General features: G+C 35.3%; 1 protein-coding gene across 4 annotated transcripts in view; it reads left to right on the forward strand.

The window, feature by feature from the left end:
- Positions 1-23,935, forward strand: part of PPP2R3B (protein phosphatase 2 regulatory subunit B''beta) — a 52,937-nt gene that overhangs the window by 24,745 nt on the left and 4,257 nt on the right. For all 4 annotated transcript variants that reach the window (XM_030277387.4, XM_072932029.1, XM_072932023.1 and 1 more), the window contains 9 exons: positions 12,351-12,536; positions 14,195-14,298; positions 14,844-14,946; positions 15,701-15,775; positions 19,392-19,478; positions 19,907-20,063; positions 21,382-21,430; positions 22,535-22,624; positions 23,327-23,502. In XM_030277387.4, the coding sequence (XP_030133247.1) occupies positions 12,351-12,536; positions 14,195-14,298; positions 14,844-14,946; positions 15,701-15,775; positions 19,392-19,478; positions 19,907-20,063; positions 21,382-21,430; positions 22,535-22,624; positions 23,327-23,502 (1,027 nt within the window). The remainder of the gene's footprint in view (positions 1-12,350; positions 12,537-14,194; positions 14,299-14,843; positions 14,947-15,700; positions 15,776-19,391; positions 19,479-19,906; positions 20,064-21,381; positions 21,431-22,534; positions 22,625-23,326; positions 23,503-23,935) is intronic.

Genomic DNA, 23,935 nt, shown 5'->3' on the forward strand with positions numbered 1-23,935 from the left:
TAGAAAGTATTTTATCTGAAGTTGCTTTTTTAGGTGGTGGTTTGCTTCGACTTCATGATGTTAAGAAGACCTTTACGGAAGTATCATAAAAATTAAATATGGGTGCTAGTAGCTGTTTATATAGAAGATGGGTATTATTTACCTGCTTTTTTATGTTAACATTAATTCCAACTTATCCTCGTGTGTTAGGTGCATTTTAAAGAATAGTTATTTATCAGATAAATAATCATTGAAGAAATTTAATGTTAAAATTGAAGACTGCTTAGATATTTTGTACAATAACTTGAAACAAAACTTTATCACTTCAGTTGCTATACTTTGCTGCTTTTGGAGTTTGCAACCTCTTATTCCACTGAATGCTGAAGTTAAGCAGAAATGGAAGCCAATCTGTTCTTCCATATTTCTACTACAATCTTGTAATTTTATAATTTGTTAAACAAATTACAGATTCTCTTTAAGAGCTTTGTGATATTAAAACTAGCATCTTAAAATAAAAAATTAGTGATGATGCTGGATGGTGAAATAACATGTGGTTCAGAATCTGCTCTGAGGCAGGTTGGAATGACTGGGTCTTCCACAGGTTCCAAGAATTCTAAGGCAGTGGCTTTTCATATAGGGCCATGTAAGTAAATAATCTTAGAGCATAGCACATCAGGTTTCTTGAAAATCTTTAAATAGACCATCAGTAGCGAGGTGGGTTGCTCTGGAAAGTGGTGGAATAGGCAGTTCCTCAGTTTTCATTTATTGATGAAAATTGAAAAAACCTGAGCAAAACAGGGCTTTATGGAGAAAGAGCAATATATAACTGTTTAAATGTTCTCTATTACCTTAGGGAGCTAAATTTCTTAGTAGGTATCTCTGCATAAAATGAAGTAAAGCTTCAGTCCATCTTAGTCTGTTGTTGATTCTAAAACCAAGGTCTTTTTTAAGTACTTAATACCTACAGGATAGGATATATTGAGCTGGGAATGCAGCGCTTGAAAAGTCACTGTGTCCACCTTGCTTGTCAATTTATCCGAAACTTTGGAGGGAGAAGAAACTATTACCTTTTCAAATGTATTGACAACTTCTAGATGTGAACTGAAAGGCTGAGAACTGTGTTTTAGCCAACATCTGGTGACATCCCTACCTGTCCGAGTTGGAATATAAGCAACACCATTATGTGTGCTATATGAGGAAAATATACCTCAAGTTTAAAACAAAATTAGAATAAAATACATGTGTGTACACTGACATGCTTATACATTTGTGACTCAGTGTTAGCTAAACTAGGAAAATGGGTATTTTTTGCTACTTAGAGGCCACATCACCTTACAAAACTGTGGAGTTCTAACTTTAAAACTCGACTTTTTAAAAATTCAAATTCATGCTGAATATAATGACTTTTAAAAAGGAGCTTAAAAACAAAACCTGGCCTAAGTTTTTAATTAATCTTCTCAATGTTACTGACAGACCTGTGCGGGCATATTTTTCAATACTTTTAATGAATTATGTCTTTATCTGCTGTGTCTACTGGGTGATTCCTTGGTGTAGTTGTATGCGTCACAACTCAGTGTGAAAACTGAGAACTACTCATTTCATGACCACCTGTTAATGATACTAAATGCTGCTTACACATGCTATTTATGTCAGCTGTATGAGAACTATTTCTTCAGCTTCTGCAGTGCCTCACAGGATTGGCTTGCCTTCTGGGTGAAGTAGCTCTAGACTTTAGTGCCTCTTGATCATTTTTACATTCCTTTGTTACCAAAATGCTACATAAATGCTTGTGGCATGTTGAAGACAGCAATGAACACAGAGTCTGTAGGTATTAATGTGTGCTGGGCTGGTATATTTGTGATGTAGCGCGCACAGTAATTCTTTTAGTCATGAAGATAAGTCTTATTTCTGATGCAAAACTACTTTCAAAAAATTTAATTGAGGCTGTTGGGTTTACAGCTATAGTCTCAAAAGAAGGTTGTGTAACAATTAGAGGCTTCAGGCATGACAGCTTTCCTGTTAACATCAGTTTTCTAATTTAACATAATTTGTAGACCTTTTAACACCACAGGGGGAGGACCCAATATTCATTTTTAGATAATACTGGTACATCAGGCACATAAATGCCTTATTAAAGAACACAAGTGTTTGCTGGGAGGGCTGGAGATGGAATACAAATCTCATTCTGACTGTAGCTAATAGGTACTCAATGCTAGCTTGCTGATATAATGCCAGTTTTCCAGAGCAGATGCCAACGTTTAAAACATAATTAAAATATATAGGCTGCCCACTGAGACTTACTAGTTAAGATGAGGTTTTCTATAAAAGATTCACTGCTAGTATATTGCCAGGTTTTAAGCACTAATCTCTTGAAAAGAAACTGTAAGCAAGCTGGTACATTTTTACCACTTCTGTAATGGAGACTCCTGGTTCAAATGTAAAATATATTGGCTGCCTGTGATAGCAGGTTCTTTACCTGCTCATGTCTGGTGATAAATCTATTTTTTAAATTATTATTACAGAAAATGTGTACTGTTTCTACAGAAAAGCCAACATGGTGAAAGTTTGTTACAGCTTACATGTTTTCATGATTTAAGAGTGTAGATGTCAGTTCCCTCTGCAGCTAAGTTTTGTGATGCAGCAGTTCATACACTGAGTTCAGATGTACTTATTTTTCTCGTGAAATAAGATTCACTATTCTTTTCTCCATTTTAACTAACACTACTAATAGTTGATGTTGTATGACTATTGGTAGTCCTAGTTCAGCACATCTTCGTATAAAATGTCCTTCAACTTTTACAGGGCAAGAGGGATATGAGACTGTTTTCACAATTGTCCAAATCAGAATTTTTCAGGGCATCAGCAGACAAGCAGTTGACAGAATACTTGCTCCAGCTGTTGACTTTGCAGCTCTGTAGCAAGGCTGAACTTGGTGACATTTGTTGTTTGAGAAGATTCTTCTTGAAGTCAATTGCATCTAGTGATTGAAGCTTGCTTTGTTGCAAACATGTAAGGATAAACAGCTATTGCAGAGTTTAAGTGGATGTCTGTCTTAGCTGTATGTGTTACTTTTGATGTTGAACTGATGGCCTGTCCTGACAAGGGCTGTTTTCTGTAGACAAATGTTAGAATTGCCTCAGGTGTACCTGTCAGTCCCTTGGCTGTGTGCAATCAAAATAATCATGTACTAGGAAGAATTTACCAGCTTATGCCCTGGAAACAGTTGGGGAACAGAATACAATGGGAAGGAATAGAAGAACTGATTTAATCTGTGATCAGAGTATTTTCTGGGGAAGCTGCAACTATATAACAAACACCATATGTTAGTGACTGGAATACTTAATTTGACATAATTCATAAACTGTAGCCTGTTTGACAGCAACTCACAGGCACTAGCAGTCATACTAGCTGTGACTAATATTATTCTACTACTTTTATCTTATCACAAAATTTAGAAGAAAATTAGAAAATTTTAGAAAATTATGTTTCATGGGGTAGATTTTTCTGAAGAATTTTGCTTTTTTTCATTTTATACTATGTACTCTTTTCCATTTATAAATGAGTAAGGCATGTGAAAGAGAGAAAAAATATTTTCACTGGATAAAAAGTGTCATCACTACCAATGATGCCACATTCTCAGAGGAAACTTCACTCTAGAAGCCTTTGGTAAAAGTTTTGTCAACAAATAAATCAAGTTACCAATAGATGTGGATGTAATGTAGAAAGGTCTTGTGTTCATGGCTTTGGGGGGTACAGGTAACTACATCTTCCATCTTGTCCCCACACAAGAGTTTTCTGAATAAATCAATAAGATATTCATACTGCATACTTTGGATATTGAAGCTCTGTGTGACTGTACGAAGAAAAAAGTGTGCAGCCATATTTGGAGATGTTTCTACAGCAATAATGTTTTTGCAATAGCATCTTCCCAGTTCCCAACAGGACTGCATGATTTACCTGTGTCAGCTCTACCAAGCTGCAAATTGGGAGAATCCCAGTATTTCCAAAATCAGAGTTACAGAAGACCTTGAGTGAGACATCTGTTAGTGCAGCATATACATTACTGAAAGAGAGGAGATTGGTATGTGCTGTAATGATTAGGTATCATGCAGAAAAATGCCAGTTTACCTCAGCCATCTCTATCAAGTGAAAATCAGATTTTAACCATTTCAAAGTTTCCCAGTGCTACTTTTGTTTGTGTGTATGTGATATGACTTGCCTGTGGTGGCCATTCACAAATGCTTTTACTTGAATGTGGTTTTAAATTCTATACCCCAGATAATATGTATGGAATGCATTTTGTAGTTTCAGGTGGTAGCTTTTGCTGGATGCCATTGCCTACTGTCTCCTCCTACATTAGAACATGCTTTCCCAGATAGGTTTGTGTAGATGGTCCAAAGTCTTGCATGCTCTGCTGCAGTGCTGACACTTCAGTGTCTTTTCTTGAGGGTCATTTTGGCTATTTCAATTTGGCTTGGTTAAATTAAAGGGGAAAATTGTCAATGATAGTTGTACCATAATATGGTAAGTCTATATATGCCTTATAGTAAGACTTTCAAGACTATCCAAGTGGTGGCCTTTAGCACAACAATTTCATTCAAACTGGACAGGGTACTTCTTTCCCAGACTATCACAAAATTAAGAGTACTGCTATTTACTCTGCTGCCTTAAGACTTAAAATAAGGGGAGAAATTAGCTTCATATAGCAAACATCTTAAAAAAAAAAATTCAATTTTTTTTACCTCAGAATCAGCAGTTAGGATCTTCTTTAGGTTTCATTTTTACTGTTACCTAGGATCTTCTTTATGTCACTCTTGATTGCTCTAAACATCACTGAATCTCTTTTGATTTGTTTATGGAATTGCTACATGCTGTTACGTGTCAGTGATCCCAAAATGGGACTGAGCAGTGTACAGCTTTGAATCTAGAGTAAAGTTGATTTAGCATTGAGGATTAAAATTTGCATTGAGCACAAGACCAGATTACCATATACTTTTTTACAGAAATAGACTTGATAGTAAATAGCCAAGAATATGCATAAATGAGACGAGAATGATAGTCCGTTTATTTAAAACAGAGATGAGTGCACAGTCTGGTATGCAGCAAAGAGATTCCCACAATATTTTCTGGTCAGAGTCTGAACACAGGATTGCTAACCGGAGCATAGATTGCATTGGGAGAGTTGCTGAACCCTGCTCTCATACATTAACTCAGGTCACACATATAAAATTTGAAACAGTGTAGGTTAAAGTACCTTTTTTCTTCTAATGGTATATTGCTAGAACTTTATGGGAAAGTGTATTAATTTTTCCATTTCCTTCCCCTCACACAGCACAAATATTGACTACAGACCAAACTAGATGAATGAAATCTTCAGAGTTAAGGCTAACAGCTAAAGTATTCTAGTGTAAAACTGCAGCAGGGTTAAAATTAATGGAGATTATCTTTACTGTGGAAAGGGGAGCATGTATGATAAAATTAGTCTCTATAGCTCATCTAAAATCAGCTGCCAGACAGTGACTGAAGGATAGCAGGGTGAAGTCCAGGATAGAAAGAAACAATTGGGACTAAAATGATTGTTGCCAGAGAAAAGACTTTTTTACATATATACCCTAATGACTGGTTTAGCATGGGTTCATTCTCTGTAGGTATCTCTCAGGGTTTGATCAGTTTAATACTTCTGACTAAGCTATGCAAAATTAATCACAATCTTAGCATGGTTTTAAGCCCAATGTAATCTGATTTTAAACAATCCTGCTGCAGTACTCCCTGGTCTTTCTTATGTTAGCAGCAGAACCATGTTGCTTCTAAGTGGTACCAACTTGATGAAGACAAATGGGGAGTTTTAATTTTGCTCTTTAGCTGTCTTGGTGACCTGAGGCAATTCACCATATTGCTTCAATGTCACTAGTGAAGTGAGTAAATTCTAAGGGGGAAGGGGAAGATGCAGGTGTGCTGTGGTATAGCTTACCTTATGCCATGCTGTAAAACTTCATTATTAAGATTATAGATAAACTTACTGTTTTCAAGATGATTTCCAGTGCAGTAATTTCATTTTAGAGTAATAGAACTTGGCTGGGGGAAGAACCCAGAAATTTTCAGTTTTAAGTCATCCAAGGATCATCTTTCACAGAGGAAAAAGTACTGTTTAGCCCACTAAGCTGAATGGGAAGTAGTACAATCAGTGAACTCTTGCAGTAAAAAAAAAATCTCATTAGTTTGACTGGAAAGGTGCTAATGAGGATGACACAGAAAGCAATACACTTGAACTTAAATAATCGTAAATGTCTACCACATGGTCAAAAAAAGCTTATGTTACAGAGGACATGTTTCTCTCGGCTTCTTCTGAGGAAAGTTCTGCTAATAACCTCATTTTGTCTATCCTGAAACAGATTTTTGAAAGGTACTTCAGCATGTTAAAGTATTTTACATGTTAGAACAGGGTTTTCAAAACTGTTGTCTTTCCTGCAAATGAGAATGAACCCTTTTCTAAATGATAGTAGTGCAGGTCTTTTATGGGATGTTTTCAAGATTTAAATTCCATAAATCTTCTGATAATGTCAATTGTTTATCTAGAGGGAAATGTTGACTTTCACTTTGAGGTCAATTAGATAGTAAGTTTAAAAAGAAACAGTTCTGTTATTTTATTGGTCAGACTTAGATTGACAGCAAAAACAGAGCAGAGGGATGAGAAGGCTGGTCAGGTGTTCTTTGTGAGCCTACTTACCGATAACACTGTATTGCATTCACAATTACCAATTACTGTTAAACTGATCAAGTAATATAACTTGTATTCTTAAGAACTCACTGAATTTAATAAAGACTCACACACAAAAAAATAATGTTACCCTTTGAATCTCCATGTTGGCTTCCATTTTCTGTTGTGTATCAGGGAACTTCATGCAGTTATCTGTTTTCCTTGTTAGGCAGTTGATGAGCTTTATACGTGGGTGGTTGCATGAATATTAGGATTTAAAGGGCTGAATAGCATATCTCTGCAGAAAATCCTCTTAGCTTATTATGCACTTCAGTTCATCCAGGTAAGTTGAGAAGAAAGTAGAATATATAAGACTAGAAGACCTAGTCGATTGAAGAACTAGATTAACTTACGTATTGCACATTGTAAACAGCATTGTAAGAGACCTTTTTTCTTTTAAATGCCTAATTAAAAACTAGGAATTGAACCAGACTTTTATCTATTTGATAGGCAAAAATCCCTTTATGGTATTTTCAGTATTTAATGCCCTTTTTTTTAAGTGGGATAGATTGTAGTGCATCACTTAGTAAAATCCTAATGTGAAGTTGGGTGTAAATATGAGGTATAATTTTTGGGGTCCTTTTTTGACCCTGTTGTATGCATTCCAATGCATTCCATTATAATGGAATTTCCTGTCAAATACTACAGCAAGAGATGACTGTGAACTCTGTAAATATTTTTAAATACTTAGGGTTTGGCTTTTTTTCAGAGAAAGAGGCAGAAAAAATGTTGGTATAATCATCATTTCTGAATGGAGTTATCTTATTCTGTAGTCTTGTCAAAACAATATAAATACCAATTAGTTCAGTCCAGGTAGGGATTGGACAATGGGGTTTTAAACTAAAAGAGGAGAGGAAATATTCTTTACTATGACTGGGGAGGCACTGGTACAAGCAACCCAGAGAAGTTGTAGATCCCCCATCCCTGGAAGTGTTCAAGACCAGGTTGAATGGGGCCCTGAACAGCCTGATCTAGTGGGTGGCATCCCTGCCCACAGCAGAAGGGGTTGGAACTAGATGTCCCTTCAAACCCAAGTTCATATCTTAATCTCAGAGATGTCTAAAAGAGTATTAAATTCACAAATGTATTTACCTTGCTTCATTTTCCAGACAGTCCTTTATAAGTGAGGGTTTACTCACTTGCATTTGAATCCACATATTCAGCCCCTTCCTCGACTCAGTATTTTTGACAGTTGCTACATGCAATGTTAGATCTAAACTGAGCATACATTATTGAAATATCTGGGAACAATTCCTCCCTTCCTTTTTATTTCAGCAATATATCCTGTAGTTGAATGATTGTGTCATAGCATCAGCTATTACAGTTAAGAGAGAAGGAAAAGCCCACACTTTTAAAATTCCCACTGTCTTTATTTTTTGCTTATAACAAAGTTAACTGCTGAATGCAACTCATCAGGTGGTAGAAGGAAGAAGACTGTCTAGCTTGAGGAATTAATTTCTCTCTTTGGAATATGGTGTATCCATGTTATCTGGTATATACTAATATATTACTAATATATTATAATTACTAATATATTGTAATTATAATATTGATTTTATGCTATGATTTTACTATAAGCAACTTCTGAAAGAACGGTTAGAAAAAGATCTGGAAAGTTGCAAAATTAATTAATTGCAAAACTGGAAGTTTTGCCCTTTGAAAAGTGACCTCAATGGGATGAAAATTTCCGTTTCCTCCACTGTAAAAATCAAGGCAAGTAAGTGTTGGGTAGTGGACAGTCCTTACAATTCTGTATGTCAAGAATGAAAACTGGTTGTGTATTAAAGGTTTTCTTGAATTATCCTATAGACAAATCTTACAGAAGTTTGTTTATATTACTGCAAACAAGACATTTTCAAGGAATCCTCACTTCCCATCTATTATATAAAACCTAAACTGCAGCAGCAACTTTGCAATACACTTGCAGATCCTGGGCTTTGTATATATTTATTGCTAAGTTTAATGCTCCCGTCAGTTCTGGCACTTCAGCACACATCTGTTTGAGTTATTTACAAGCTTATACAGCTGTTTTCCTTAATTCCAAGCATGCTGTTGTTGATACTCTTTCTCAGCAAGTTGCAGGGAAAATTTTCACTGACCAAACGAGTCTCTTTTTTTGAGTTTAGCTTCTTGGTACAGGTTTTAAAGGTTTTAACTTAAAACCACAGGAAAATGTAGATCACTTTCTAAATGTTAAATAGACCGCTGAAATGGAGTAGTTTTGCAAAAAGATTAATGAACTGTTCCTGCAGATTTTCCAGTCAAAGATTTAATGTTAACAGACTTCTGGCAGTTCTTGTTAATGAAGGAATTCCCCAGTTAAAATTATAATTAATTTTAGAACAGCCTAATCTCACACAATTAGTGCATTTTGTTTGTCCTGAAATAACAGAACTGACTCCTTCATCAGCTATGCAATATATGCCTCTACAGAAGTAACTAACACCTGAACAGAAAACAGTGAAATTTTTAGAGCCCTTTTAATATCACACATTCCTTCATTAGAGCACATACAGCAGAGCAGCCTCGGTTGTACAAGGAGCCTTTTGGTTATTGGAATTCAGACTGCGAGAAGAATCTTTGGCCCTTCTTGGGACAGTGAGAAGAGGGAGGAGATGTAATATCAACTTTATAGTGCATTAGTTGGAGCTAATGCTGTTGGACAATGTGCTTCTCTCTTTGGTACAGTTCCTATCCCTGTGTTGACTGACATTAACAGCACAATTCAATTGTCTCATTCCAAGTTGCTGGTGGCATTTAAGAAGCATTAGTGTGCTCATAACATCCACGTGGCAGATGCAGTGTGAGAGCTGTGCTTGGAGCTGCCTGCTGGATACCACAAGGAATGTTCAAGGGCATTATGTTTTGTGCCCTAGATGGTATTCTCACTAGATGCCTATATGTAGGCACCAAATAATTCTCACAGAAATGATTGTGAAGTGATCATACACTTGCTAATGCAAATGAAGCCCTTTTATAATTTCTTCTTTTACCAACTTTGAGAAACCAGCATGTGAAAATAGACATCTTTCAGTATAGGGAGAGTTAATTTATCTTGCTATTACAGATTTGTAGTCTATATTTGGTCTTAGAATTAATATTCTGTTTTATAGATTAAATATTATATATTTTTACAGTAAGCATGCTGAATTCAAATGTTTCAATGTAACATTTTCATCTTAGAAAAAATAATTTTTCTTCAACTATATGTTTATCTTAAGTTCTGAATTGGTTGCTGAACTTCTTCCTTATAATCTTTGTCTATTCCAGATTACAAGATGAAAAATTAATAAAAAGCCTCATATAATTCTTTTAAGTAACTTGTGCTTTGATAGGTCTTACTACAAATCCTGAATTGATATTTCCATATGTGTTTAAGAACAGCTTTTAACTTGGACCAATGGATATCATGTATTGTGTAACTGAGATATCTAAATTAGTGGTTTCTGAAGAAATATAGTATCCAATGATCAAATTGAGAAGACTTTTTCTGATGATAGCTTTTCTTTTTCTCTTGGGATCTTTTCCAGTGTAGTTTTCCCTCTGCTTCTACCTTTCCTTTTAAAAGAAATTTTGCATCTGAGGCTCTAAATTTCCGTGGTTGTGGATTTTAAAAATGCCTTGCCTCTCTGTATTAAGCTTCCTCAAAATGCTGATTTACCTTATGGTATTCACAACATTCAGGGAATGTTAGTTGTCTGTGATTTGCACTTTCCCTTTTCTTGGATGAGGCATTCCTCATCGGGTATCTCTGAAGAACGGGACCACCTGCTGCTCTGTGGCCATTTGAGCAGCTCACATGGGAGTGGTTGTCATAGAATCATGGAATATTCTGAGGAATATTGGAAGGGACCCACAAGGATCATCAAATCCAGCTCTTAAATGAACGACCTGTACAGGGATCAAACCCATGACCTTGGTGTTGTTAGCACCATGCTCTGACCAGCTGAGCTAATCTTATGTCAGTCCAAGCAGTTCTTGGAAATGGGGTAACTGCAAGGGCTCTTGTAAAGTGCTGATGGGTAGAGCTGGGCTTTTAGAATGAAACAAGGTTCACCCCATTACAGACATTGTTTGTAATGCTGGTGGTGATTTTACCTAGAGAATAAAACATTGCTGTCTTTAGACTTCCTAAAATTTTGGAAGTCTGAAGTTGGAAGGAATTTTTGATACCCTGTAGCACTCTTATTTTAAGCTGCCTCATCAACTGGACTGCTGAACCAAAGTTATCAAAAGTTATTACTTACAGGATTCTTAGAAAGTGACAGACATTGACTCCTGGTGTCACAGATTCATTTTCCTCTATGAAATAAAATTTGTAACATAGTTAAGGTAATTCTACAGCTGTGAACAGGAATTCTGGCTCAAATGCAGAGGAGGGGAAGGAAAGGTTAGTTCAGGTGGGGTTTTTTGTTTTGTTTTTGGTTTTTTGGGGGGTTTGGGGGTTTTTTTTTTGTTTGGTTTGGTTTGGGGTTTTTTTGCATATGTTACAGTATTCCAGTGAAAGCTCCTGGACTGGAACTCTGCAAATTAAAATCTGTTGTCCATAAGCACCTAGTTCTTCCACGTAACATAAGGAAGGACTTCAATTATGGTAGCAGAGCTGGGTATCTTTGCAGGCACTTTGGCACTTTGGCAAAGGTGATAAGGATTAAAACAAGGGTTAGGGGTTTTGGAGGGATTTTGGGCTTATATTCCCCCACATCTGGTTGAAAATGAGAGATTAGATGCAGGATCTTGAACACATTCATCATTAGGACAAGTCACCCTATAACAATGTTTTTACATTTGAATAGTATTGTTGGGGATAAAGACTTTAATTTGTTTGAATTGCTAAGTTTGAGTTGTTTCCTAATTCTGTTTTTACTTTGCCTGTTATCTTTGTTTCTCTGCCCTATTTGACATTCTTTTGGAAACTGTCTACAAGGTGAATTTTTCTTTACTGAACTTAAATCCTTTTAAATAAATTCCGCTTGTTATAGGTCATCTGGGGGATTTTTTAGTGATATGGTGTATCACAATTCTTGAGAAACAGATTTCTAAACTCTCATTGTATATACTTTGCCCAAAAAAAATCCCTCTGCAGACATTGTTTACTACCTTTATAGAATCTATCATTTTTTATAGTAAAAAAAAAAAGAAAACCTTCATCATAACTTCAATAAATAGGTTGGTGGCTTGTAACAAAATCATTATACTTATTTCAAAAGCTTGAAGCTGTAAAATTAGAAGTATTTCCAAAATAAATTCTTTCATAATATCTGTTAACATAGAGTTTGAAAGATTTTTTTCTGAAGTAGATAATAGAATCTGAGTGATTTCAGATGTCCCCAAGAAGCTGTCCAATGTATCAGTCTTGAAATTTGATATGTTAAAGATTAAAGTTGTTTTTATTAAGTATTTGACATCCTAGAAGTCTTTCTAAATGACCATTTTTGGAAATAGTAATTAATTTTTCCAATGTGCTCTTATTCTGTAATAGTTTGTTCCATTTATAATCTGAAATTTTTTTGAAGGTGGGTTGAAACATAGAATACCAAGACATTTAAGACATCTGTGGAGGACTATGTGATTTCATGGTACTTGACTGTCAAATGTGTATTTATCTATTTAGGTTCAAACAAAGAAGGAAGAAACTTTGCCACCATCACATAGTCAAAACATTCCAACTTTTTATTTTCCTCGAGGATGTCCTAAGGAAAAAGTAAATATAGATGCTGTGATTGCCAAAATTGAGCAGACTTTTTCTCAATTTCCAAATGAGAGAGCAACGTTAGAAGACATGGGTAAGGTTGCAAAGGTGAGAACTTGCTGGCCATCTTCTTTTTATACTGTACTCCTATGGAAAGGAAAGATGAGTTGTTCGTGCTTGGTTTTCTTGTATTGTGTGTTTCCATCCCTCACACATTAGTATTTAATGATATTCTACATTGTTGATAGCAGTTATGTGAAATTTTCTGCATTAACATTTGATATCATTCTGTATCAAATGACCTTATAAAAAGAAACAAAACATTAAACCAAAACTTGAACTACTTTTTTTTTGTTGCATAAACAACCAGATACTAAAGAACAATATTCTATGTTGTTCTCTATTCCCTATTGACAAAGATAAGGCAAAAAGGCAAAAGCATTCCTAATATATGTTTTGTTTTCAGATGTTCACACAGGTTGATTTTTTTTTTTCTCATTCTGCTAAACCTCCATTGTAAAGGCACTGGTAAAGACAGCATAGTTTGGTAACTTGAGATTATAGCTCTCAAGTTATTCCTGAAGAGCTACTTTAGAGTTATGGCAGAGTAACAAAATACTTGGCTTAGAAAGCAGCAAATAGTTTTAAACTTCTGTGTAAGTTTAAAGACAATAAACTAGTTAAAATGAACTTGAATTTTCATTTTGTTATATTGAATCAATGCTTGAAATCTCCCTGCAAGTCATGGTCTTGGTAATGAGTCTCAGGTTCTCATCCATGTTCCTGTCACTTTGTCCAGGGTCTAGAAAATAGAAACCATGACTGCTCACAAGAGCAGGACTGGGGCTTTGCCTCACCAAAACATTTTTACTACTAAGCTGAGTGATAGGATCCCTGTCTTCCACAGGTCCCTCCAACACAGAAGCGGGGAGGTAGGGAAGAGACCCTTCTCTCTCAGCAAGGAAGCTGAAAGCGTCTAGTCACCCATAATTCAGTGATGAAAGACACTTCCTGGAGAATACTGTCTGAGGACAGTATTCATCAAAACCATTTATTTTAATTTGTTTAAAGTACTAGTTAAACTATTGCATGAGAGGTAATTGTACTTTTGCTCCAGTGACCTTACACATCATGCAGTATTCGCAGTAGTTTTGGAGATCCTTGGGGATGCCAGCATGTCTGACTGCTCCCAGCTGGAGCCAGTTTTAGGCAAATTGGGCTCTTGGCTGTTACTGCTGGGATGCTTGGCCTTCAGGTGCATGTGGTCACACTGGAATGTTGAGTACCCTAAATAAAGCAAGATGCTGCTGCTCAGGGCAGGCTGGCCTGCTACTTAAAATTGGATAGAGGATGTGTAATACATGTGCAAAGGATGCAGATGAGTTGAGCCATCCTCTGAGCCAGACAAATGTCAATCTGCACCAGTTCAGAAGGTCTGTAAGTGTGCTGTCTTGAGTTTAGCTTAAAGATATCCAGCTCCTGAGTGGAGCTTAAGATGGACTCTGTTCAGCTGCTTGGAGCATGGACAGACACGTGACTCACTGCTTTAGTCTATTAGGAATGCTACCAGTTGCCCTGTGATTTGCTCCAGTTGCTTTAAATGGATTATTTCAGAAGGTGATGTTGGTTTCATAAACTTTTTTTTAAAAAGTCTCTTCCCTAATGCTTTCTTCTTAACATTTGTAATTTTTGAAGGATCTATAAATAAAAGAGTAGCCCTCAGATAAGCAATCAATAAACTGACTTGATGTGTACTTTAATTGTAGGCTTGTGAATGCCCACTCTACTGGAAAGGTCCTTTGTTTTATTGTGCTGGAGGTGAACGAACAGGATACGTGTCAGTTCATAAATTTGTTGCAATGTGGCGGAAGTGAGTAGATTACTTTTTTAGAAGTACTGCATTTTTTTTCATTGAAATGTGATATTTTAAGCTCTGAATGTGATCCTGTCTTGTAAAGGGGAATAAAACACTTTCCCATAATCAGCTATTGTCAGCAAGCTTGTACATGGGAAAATGTAACTCAGTAATACTTGAATATACACAAATCTTCATTTACAGGGTTTATAGATTTTAAAATAAAATAAATGAATAAATGACTGACAGTTCATGAGAAGTGAAAACCATGGCCCTTACTTGTAGATGCCAATTCTGAACATAGTGCTTTTAATTTTCAGTTATTTTCTAATTCTAACTTTAAATTGCCCTTTCATGTAATTGATTACATGGTGTAGCCACCCCATTTAACATAAATTTAAGAGATATTACTGCTTTGGTAAGTTCACTTGGAGCATGGTTTGACATTTGTAATGAACTTTTGAATAAATATTGTTTCATAGGCCTTGATCTAGGTACCTAATGAGGTAGCATGAGCAATTTTCTGTGTAGAATACTAAATGGAAATATTTATATTTCAGAGTACTTCAGACCTGCTATGATGATGCTGCAAAGTTTGTTCACCTTCTGATGAACCCTGGATGTAACTACTTGGTGCAAGAAGACTTCATTCCTTTTTTACAAGTAAGTTGCAACTGAAATTATTTCTAGGAACACAACAAAATTATGAACTGGCAAAGCCCTGAGTTGTTTGAACTAAACATACTTTTTCATGATCATCATTAAAGTTTGTTGATAATATTTAGTGCAACTGACTTTGCATGATCCACTAAGATGCTAGTGAGTTGTTTTACAGTTAATAAGTTTTGTATAAGATGAGGTGTTCTTTAAGCACCATGGTAAGATTTAAAATCAAATGTAGGAATAACATATGTATTTGAATCTTTTATGTTTTATAAGGCAGTTAAAGTTACTTAAGTCAGGGTAGCCCTTTGGAGGGCAAAGGAGAAGTGGGGTATGAATTCAAAACCTAGTAAATCTTTGTTGGAAGAGCAGCAAACACCACCTATAGAAATGACTGAATAAAAGTTGAATTGGCTTTACTGAATCATAGCCACAAAATTACAAGCTATGACAGTCAGCAGTGTTCAAAATCCTCAGCCTATCTAAAATATAGGAAAAAAAATCCTATAATATTTCTAAAATAGGAAAGCTTTTTTTTTTTTATCTGATTTATTTAAAAGATAATTTTATTTTTAAAAATGTTTGTAATGTGATTTGTCTGAAGCCTTGGTGAAAACGAAGTTATCAGTAACGATTGTGATAGTTAATTTGAACTGTTTTGGTTAAGGAAGCAGGTGTGCTATTCTTTGCTAATTGTCTAATATGGTCACTAATTAATACTCTTTGGGATATTGTTATTCCATTTTTTTTGTAGGATGTGGTGAATAGTCATCCAGGCCTTTCATTTTTGAAAGAAGCATCTGAATTCCATTCTCGGTATATTACAACAGTAAGTGATTTGTATCTGGAAGACCTATATTTTGGTTAACTAAGAAAATCAAAATTAAGATTAGTCAATACGTCTAAGTATCTTTGTCCTTTGGGAAGAGTAGTGTTACAGCAGGCTGTCAGTCTTCATTTCCACATAACTAGCAATTTTGTGGAAAAAAAAGTCTTTCTTAGGCATGATAGTTCTTCTTAACATTTTTAAGGAATTGCTGAATTTAATACTAGCAAGAGAAGCAGTGAATTGTAATAGTGTTGGATAAGTTAATGAGCATTAAATGAAGAGCAGGCTGTTACCTTAAACACTTGATTGTGGCTGTAGACTGCATTCATTAGAATCCTAACCTTAGTCTGGGATTAATTAAATGAAATCTTCAATGAAACATCTATATTAATATGATTATGTTCAGTATTAAGTGAAATAATGATAATATTGAAGTTGCTTGCCAGTCTTCTCCTCTGGGGACTTTTCTTCCAAGGAAGGTTCTTATAAATGAAAAGTTTCATTCCTGTCTTCCCAGGGTTACGTGACTGAAGTATTTGTTCTGTACCCAAGGGAAAAATCAGTGATATTAAATTTTCTCAACTGTAGACTAGACAGTCAATTCCACTGAAGTCTCAAAAGATTAAAATTCTTCAAAATGACATTCAGTTCACTTTCTTTCTGCATATGAAAACTAGCTTAATGAATATGCTCCAACAAAAAAAGCCATGCAGTGTTGATCATCTTTTATACATCTCATACTTTGACCCAGGTTAAAATTGTGGAAGGTTTTTTTTGAGAGCATTTGGGTGTTGTTCATTACATCCTTTTTACAGAGACTTGCTGGCCTATCAAGTATGTCCTGCTGCATTAGGTTTTGCTTCTTGTTATAATGATTACCTGAGCTCACAGAACTTTCTTGTCAGTGATTGAAGGAATTGTTCTCCCTGTGAGTTGTTTTGTTTCTTGAAGGATTCTTGGTTGTGTTAAAGCCTGCTCGGGTTAAAATTGTGAAAGCTTGCTGCCTGACCTGAAGAACACTAGGAAAGAAAAGGTCCTGCCATGTCCAGTTACTTTTCTTTGGAGGAACAGCTTATTTGAGTAGGTCTGAGTCTAGCAATATTGAATAAATTATTACTGGAAGTATTTTATTAACAACATTTAATGTAGTCTTCAACAGAAATTGGTGTTTAATCAAAAAATTGGTATTAAATCAGAACGTAAACTAGTATGAAAGCATCAACAATATTTGGAATGCCATTCTGCAGATTAAGACATGACAGGAGCACTTTGCCATTTTCTTATTGTACTTTAGGATTGCATAACTGTTCACAGAATCACTGAATATTTTGAGGTGGAAGGGACCCAAAAGGATGGAGCGCAACTCTTAAGTGAATGATCCATACAGGGATCACACCCACAACCTTGGCATTATTTGCACCATGCTTTGACCAACTGAGCTTGTTACACAGTCTTCTAAAATTGTGTCCTGCAAGTTATTAATGATAATAATAGATTATTTTACCTATGATGAAAGAAGCCATTTCATACCTGTTCAGTCAGCTTAACCTTGCTACATGAAGTTTTATCTAAAGGATACGTCCAGTTGTAAACCAGATGAGCCATTCTTCTGCTGGGTTTTTTGTATATACATACATATATGTATGTGTGTGTGCATATACATTACATACATCTCTTTAGCACATGTTGTGTGAGCCATGAAAGCAATCTGTTCTATCGGCTAAGTTATGTTATAGGTTTGTTGGTCAGTCTAGTTACATATGGCCAAGATAGAGCTGAAATAAGTTTAAAATGTTTGCTGTGACAAATGAGATACTACGTTTATTCTGCCACGATGTTAGGTGCATACCTGAACTATGAGTTCTTGAAATTGTAGTCTCTGTATTGCACCATTTCTTCTCCTTTTGGACAAAGCACTCTGCAGAATAGTAAAGGCAATTCTCTGACAATTTGCTTATACTCTGCATCAGTTTACTTTAGAAAACAGTTTAAGTCTGTTCCCAGTTGTCTTTACCAAACATTCAATTTTGTTTTTATTTTTAGACCAGTTAAATGTATAACAGATGAGATAATGACATGCAGAAGGATTAAGTTGCAAAGCTAAGGCAAAAACCTTTTTAGAAAAAATTGCTTTGTAGTATAAGCCAAAAATGGACCTTCCATAAATTCACAATTAGTATTAAGTTAATTAAGTTTCAGAAGCAGGATAATCTATTCTTCTGTCTGGAATCATTGAGCCAGCTGTTCTTGTTCATAATAAGCACTGAGGAGCTTGCTGCTCTACAGTTTAAGTTTTCTTTCAAAACTTCATCAGTACATTATTCTTCCATTTGTTATTTAAAAATTATTGGTTAGTTTAAACTATTTATTTACTGCAATTTATATTGGAAAAAAAAGAGCTTAGCCTGTAGTTGGGAGGACATATTAACTGTGGGAAAGGAGTTCCAAACAAGAGGGGATTTTAATTAGTAACTGCTCTCTTGCAAATGAAACACTACACATGCAATACTGAGTCTTGCCAATTAGCAGGTATAATCAATCACCAGTTGAGCAGTTATAATTCATAATATGCTTAGGGTTTTTTTTGGTTTTTTGGGGGGGGTTTTAAGTTTTTTGTTTGTTTAGTGGTGAATGATTGACTTGAAATGTACATCTGGTTGTCTTAAGTCAAACTAACTGAGGTGAATACTGAATTCAGTTAAGTAGCAGAAAAAACATATTTTAAAGTCTTATTTAAAGTCTTTAATTCGTAAACTAAATCCAAGAAAATTATAATGAATGCATGAGTTGCCTAAAATAGCCATAGAACCATTAGTTTGGAAAAGACCTGTAAGACAATTGAATTGATGTATGTGTAAAATTTATTTAAACAAAAGTGTTGGGTACTCATGGATGCATTTGTTTCTAGTTCCAGTATCAGTCATGGCACAAGAACTAGTCATTTTATCATCTTTCCTGCACAGATTTTTGTTGGGTTTTTTTTTAATTCACTTGGAAAATATTAATGTACTACTTTTAATGCTATTAATAGGATTTTTTTTCCAAGGAATTTCCAAATAGAATGAAGTTAATTGGGGAAAAACATTCTCTTTGCACCCGCAGGAAGTATTTTTGTCAGATGTAGATTTGTTGTTTGTAGACTTCAGAAGTAGCAACATCTGCTCTACTCTGATCCTTAAACAGTCCCAATTCTATTTCTGTAAATTCAATTATGAAGTAAAAAAGTCTTATAACAAATGCAGCTCTTTAATATGAAGTAATAAGATACATTAATAGGTTCATTAGATTATACCCTGTAGATCTGGAAGACTTGAGGTGGTGAAATCACAAAAATACATATTTTGGATAGCACATGAATATTCTGCACCATTACTGAGTGAAATATAGGTACTGCAGCATTGAAATAAAACTTATCTAGATGAGGTTAGATGTAGATTTAGAAATTGTTTGAATAGTGGATGATATGACACAAGGGAAGTTCTGACTAATGAGAAAATAGAAACAGGGGAAAGACGGAGCTCTCTAATGCAGCTGCACTAAAACATCTTTAAGAAATATTTGGATGGGTATTTAATTACCATAGCTAAAGTTTCTTTCCATTTTCTGTTTCTTGCAGGTCATACAGAGAATATTTTATACAGTAAATAGGTCCTGGTCAGGGAAAATAACTTGTAATGAGCTTAGGAAAAGCAACTTTTTGCAGGTACGTAATATCTAAAACTTTGCAGGACAGATATTTCTTAGAAGTTTTAAAACTGCATTAACTAAAGGCTTAAGGGAATAACATAAATAGCATTTCTTCCTTTTCCAAAAGGCAATGAAGACCCAATTGCATTAATTCTCATACATCCAGAGTATGTTTAAATGTAACTTTTTGTATCTAGAGCTGTATACATGTAGATGTGTCTAGCAGAAGTTGGGCCGATCTACTTATTCTTCTGTGAATGCATTCATTTTCTGCTGTGTGTTTGGTTTCACTGTCACACTGTATGATGTGCATTGTCCCTGAAAACAAAAATTGTTCCACTGAAATAGCATTAGATATTAACTTGGTTGTGAGAACTCAGATCATTCAACCAATAAATGTCTTACAAACTCTTTATTGTGTTCTGTTTATCCTTCTGATAATAGAATGTGGCATTATTGGAAGAGGAAGCTGATATTAACCAGCTGACAGAATACTTCTCATATGAACACTTTTATGTTATCTATTGCAAATTTTGGGAGCTGGATACAGACCATGACCTCTATATTGATCGGAAGGATTTAGCTCGACATAATGATTATGGTATGACAAATGGAGCACCTTTGTTTACATGTATTAAGTGACTGTAAACTTTGAGCTGAGGAAGTGGTTTAACGCCAAGACCAGTTTCATGAGTCTGTTGGTGTAACTGGTCCTGCTGAGTCAGTGAACTAAATCAGGACAAGTCATCTGTGATGCTACTTTGCATCTACAAATACCACATTTGAAAAATTCTGAATTTGAATTCTGATCTTGACAAAGAAGTAGAGCAAATATCACTTAGATGTTGGTGTATTATAAATAGTTTTATTTGGCAATTTTGGGTTATCTTGGACACAATCCATTTTACTGATATTATTCAAGTAGCATTATTTTTATGGCAAGATATGGAAAGAATAGAAAAGGGAAACTTCAGGTACTTGGCTTATTTTGGAGTTTTGCTAACTTAGCTCAGTGTGTTTTGCTTTAATGCTGTTTAGCACTAGTTAGCAGATTTACATTTGCTGCATGTATAATATGCAATGACCATGATTCTGTAGTCTTGCAGGTTTGTTCCTATTTTAAATATTCCTGTAGCTTGTATGGAACTGTTGGCTCTTTTTAGGTGCCTCATGTCCATCTTAATAGTGTTCCTTTCAGGACTGGAAAGCTTACTTAAGCACAAAGTAATTATGGAGTATTACCCCACGTTAAAAAGGGTGAACACAATTCTGATTGCTTCTGAAAATTTGCCTGCTAAAGTTTGACTATGCTTTAGGACAGTGAGAAAGGAAAACTGCTTTCATTTGAGTGGCTGCTCTACTAAGTTAGTACATTTTAGAAAGAAAGCACAACTAATACAGTGCCACCTGCATTGAATATCCTTTACAAAGGTAGTGTTTAGTTCAGACATGTCTCTAAAATCCCTGAAATGGTTTCAAAATAGAAGCATAGGTCAAAACCATGTCAAAAATAGACCCCTCTCAGAATCAGTAAGGTATGTTTATTATGTGTGATTGTGCCAGTTCTGTTTTGGCTCTTTGCCAAGGTCACGTAAAACTCAATGCCACTGGAAAACATGATTTACCTGTCAAAGAACTGAGAAATGCAGTTTTATTAATCAGCAAGTTTTATTACTTGTATTGCAACTTTATTACTATTTCTGCATTAAGTTTGGATTCAAAGCTGGGTAGTTATAGTTTTGCTTTGGAGACTGTGTTAAGTGATCCTCTCTAAAAGGACTTAAAGGGATTAATGAGCACTACACTTGATCTTTCTCACTGATCTTTAAGAGGAGAGTTCCAGTAAACTCTTCAACAACACAATACAAAGCAAAAATAACCTGCATACAGTTGACACTGTTTCAAACTTTTATTCACAGCAATTTCAAATAGGATGATAGAGCGCATCTTCTCAGGAGCAGTAACAAGGTACTTCTTTTGTATGCTGATCTAAATCACATTTAATTTTTGCCTCTTAAATTGTGTGGTATTCCAAGGGAAAAAGATGGCTCCCCCTCACAAAGGAGCAGTGAATTTCAAGATTAGTATCGTAATTTAAACTCTAGTAGTACTAGAGTGGTCTTGGAACCTTTGGCACAGTTCAAGTTCTTCACTCTCTTTGCCCATATGATCATGGGTCACTGGATATTGTATGATTTAGCAGGACTGGGAATGAAGAAGGAAGAAATGCTAGCATCATTCTTTTTCCATCCCTCAAACCTGTAAAATGTTCAAGGAGAACTGAGCTTTTAAGTACTAATTGTAAAATCAATGCTTATTGCATCAATAAATTTACAAAAATGCCTCCAGTTGAATTAGTTCACATTTTTGACAGTCATTCTTCATGTCTCCCCTTGGGATTGACTTTCTTTTTTTTGTATTTATGGCATTTTATTAATTTTTGAAATGTTTTCTAGCGCAGTATCTGAGATAGAAAGCAACTGATAAACAAAAGTAAAAGCTGAAATGAGAGACTTAGCAGGACTATGTCTAGAGCTTACTCCTTTATCTGAGTTTCTTGTGCAAGACAAAACATATATCATATTTTCCCACACATCTTGAAGATAAAACATCAAAAAATTAATTTCATTATTGAAATGTAGTATGTCTAGGAACTGCCTACCTGACTTTTTACTACACAGGTTGACTATGTGCAGCTTACTTGGTTGCTGCAGTTATGAGAGTAGAAACTCTCATATGTTCTTGCCATGGACACTTCCTGAATATTTTAATTTCATTTTTATCTTCATATTTTCATTCAAAAACTTTTAGCTAGTGGAGTTCTGTAAAGATTTTAAGTTCTCATCACTTCTACCTGAATAGAAATTTTTAAAAGCATATGTATTTGTATATAATATACCAGCAAAAAATCTTTGGGATGGCTCTTCTGTTAACTATTAAGCACCTTATGAACACTGGATCATTTAGGAGTAAACAGTTAATACCAACAAGGAAAATAATTCTTAATTTTGGTCAGTACAAGCTAGGTGTTCTAAAATAAATTTTCTGTCTTTTTCCTTATTGGCCTCCAAGAGGTAGAAAAGCACAAAAAGATGGGAAGATTAGCTATGCTGATTTTGTCTGGTTTTTGATATCTGAAGAGGACAAGAAAACACCAACTAGGTAAGAATGAATTTGTTTCAGCAGGAATAAAGAACGACTTTCTTTTCCCAGTCCTTAAACGGGGACCACTGATGAACAGCTGCAACTCTAATGAGAAGCTAAACTATAAAACATGAGTGGAAAACTGGCCCAGTTTTTTGCATCATCCTTGTTTATCAGTGTCTCCTGTTGTTGTAGCTGTAGAAGTCTAATTTAATGACTTTTGAGAGGCTAATTTAATGTTATTGTTTCATAAGTTGTGTGTGGCCTATTTATGAACAGGGCCATATGTTAAGGATGTTGCAGCTGTTTATGATGCCAGTGACTTCGGGAAGCTGTGCAGCTACTATCAGCTGTATGGTACTGATAAGGAACCTATCATGTCATATGTCACTAGCTTGTGCAATATGGGAACATACCCAAAATACCGGTGTTTTCATACACAATTCAATTTTTCATTGTCTCCCTTGATTTTTTTTTAATGTAAAACCATGTGTTTTAGTCTTCTCCTTCACACCATTAACAAATGTGTTTTCAAATGCAATGATGGATGACGTAGCAAATACCAGCAACTCTTACAGTAGGTGGTGTTCAATGACTTTCCATGGATTAGTGGAATGTACCCTTAAGTCTAGTTTTTAGTATTGCCTTTGAAATGGGCAACATGAATTCTTGAAATTCTGTAGTAAGTTTGTCTCTTTGCTGTTAATGACTGAATTTCAGCATTGAATACTGGTTCCGCTGCATGGATCTTGATGGGGATGGTGCTTTGTCTATGTATGAATTGGAATATTTTTATGAAGAACAATGCCAAAAATTAGATAACATGGCCATAGAACCTTTGCCCTTTGAAGACTGTCTGTGCCAGATGCTGGACCTTGTAAAGCCACAACATGAAGGTAATAAACTCCTTTTCCATCTTTAACTTCTGTTTCTCTGGATTTAGGAGTTAGTGCAGCCTTAAGAGCACTCGGTATCAGTGGAATGAAGTCTTAGGCCAACAATGTGTAATGCATGGGAGCTAGGGGGCATTAAAAATGAAGTGAGCTAAGCTCTGAGAAGCACGTTTATGTTATGTGGTTGCTCACAATCCCCTCCTCAAATACTACAACTCAGTAGTTCCCTTCCACTCTTATGTTATGCTTCTGAAAGGCGTTTATAATATTTCTGTTCTGCATTTTAAATGAAACAAGATTAATGTATCTCCTCTATGTCATGAGGATGACAAAAGAAGGCTATTGAACACAACCAAGATGAGTTTATTCAGGGTAACAAAAATTAAAGCCAATTGAGAAGGGTTGTTTTGTTGGGTTTTTTTAGTAAAAACTGAAT

The sequence above is a fragment of the Taeniopygia guttata genome, chromosome 1 (genome assembly GCF_048771995.1).
Source record: "Taeniopygia guttata chromosome 1, bTaeGut7.mat, whole genome shotgun sequence".
Classification (NCBI taxonomy): domain Eukaryota; kingdom Metazoa; phylum Chordata; class Aves; order Passeriformes; family Estrildidae; genus Taeniopygia; species Taeniopygia guttata.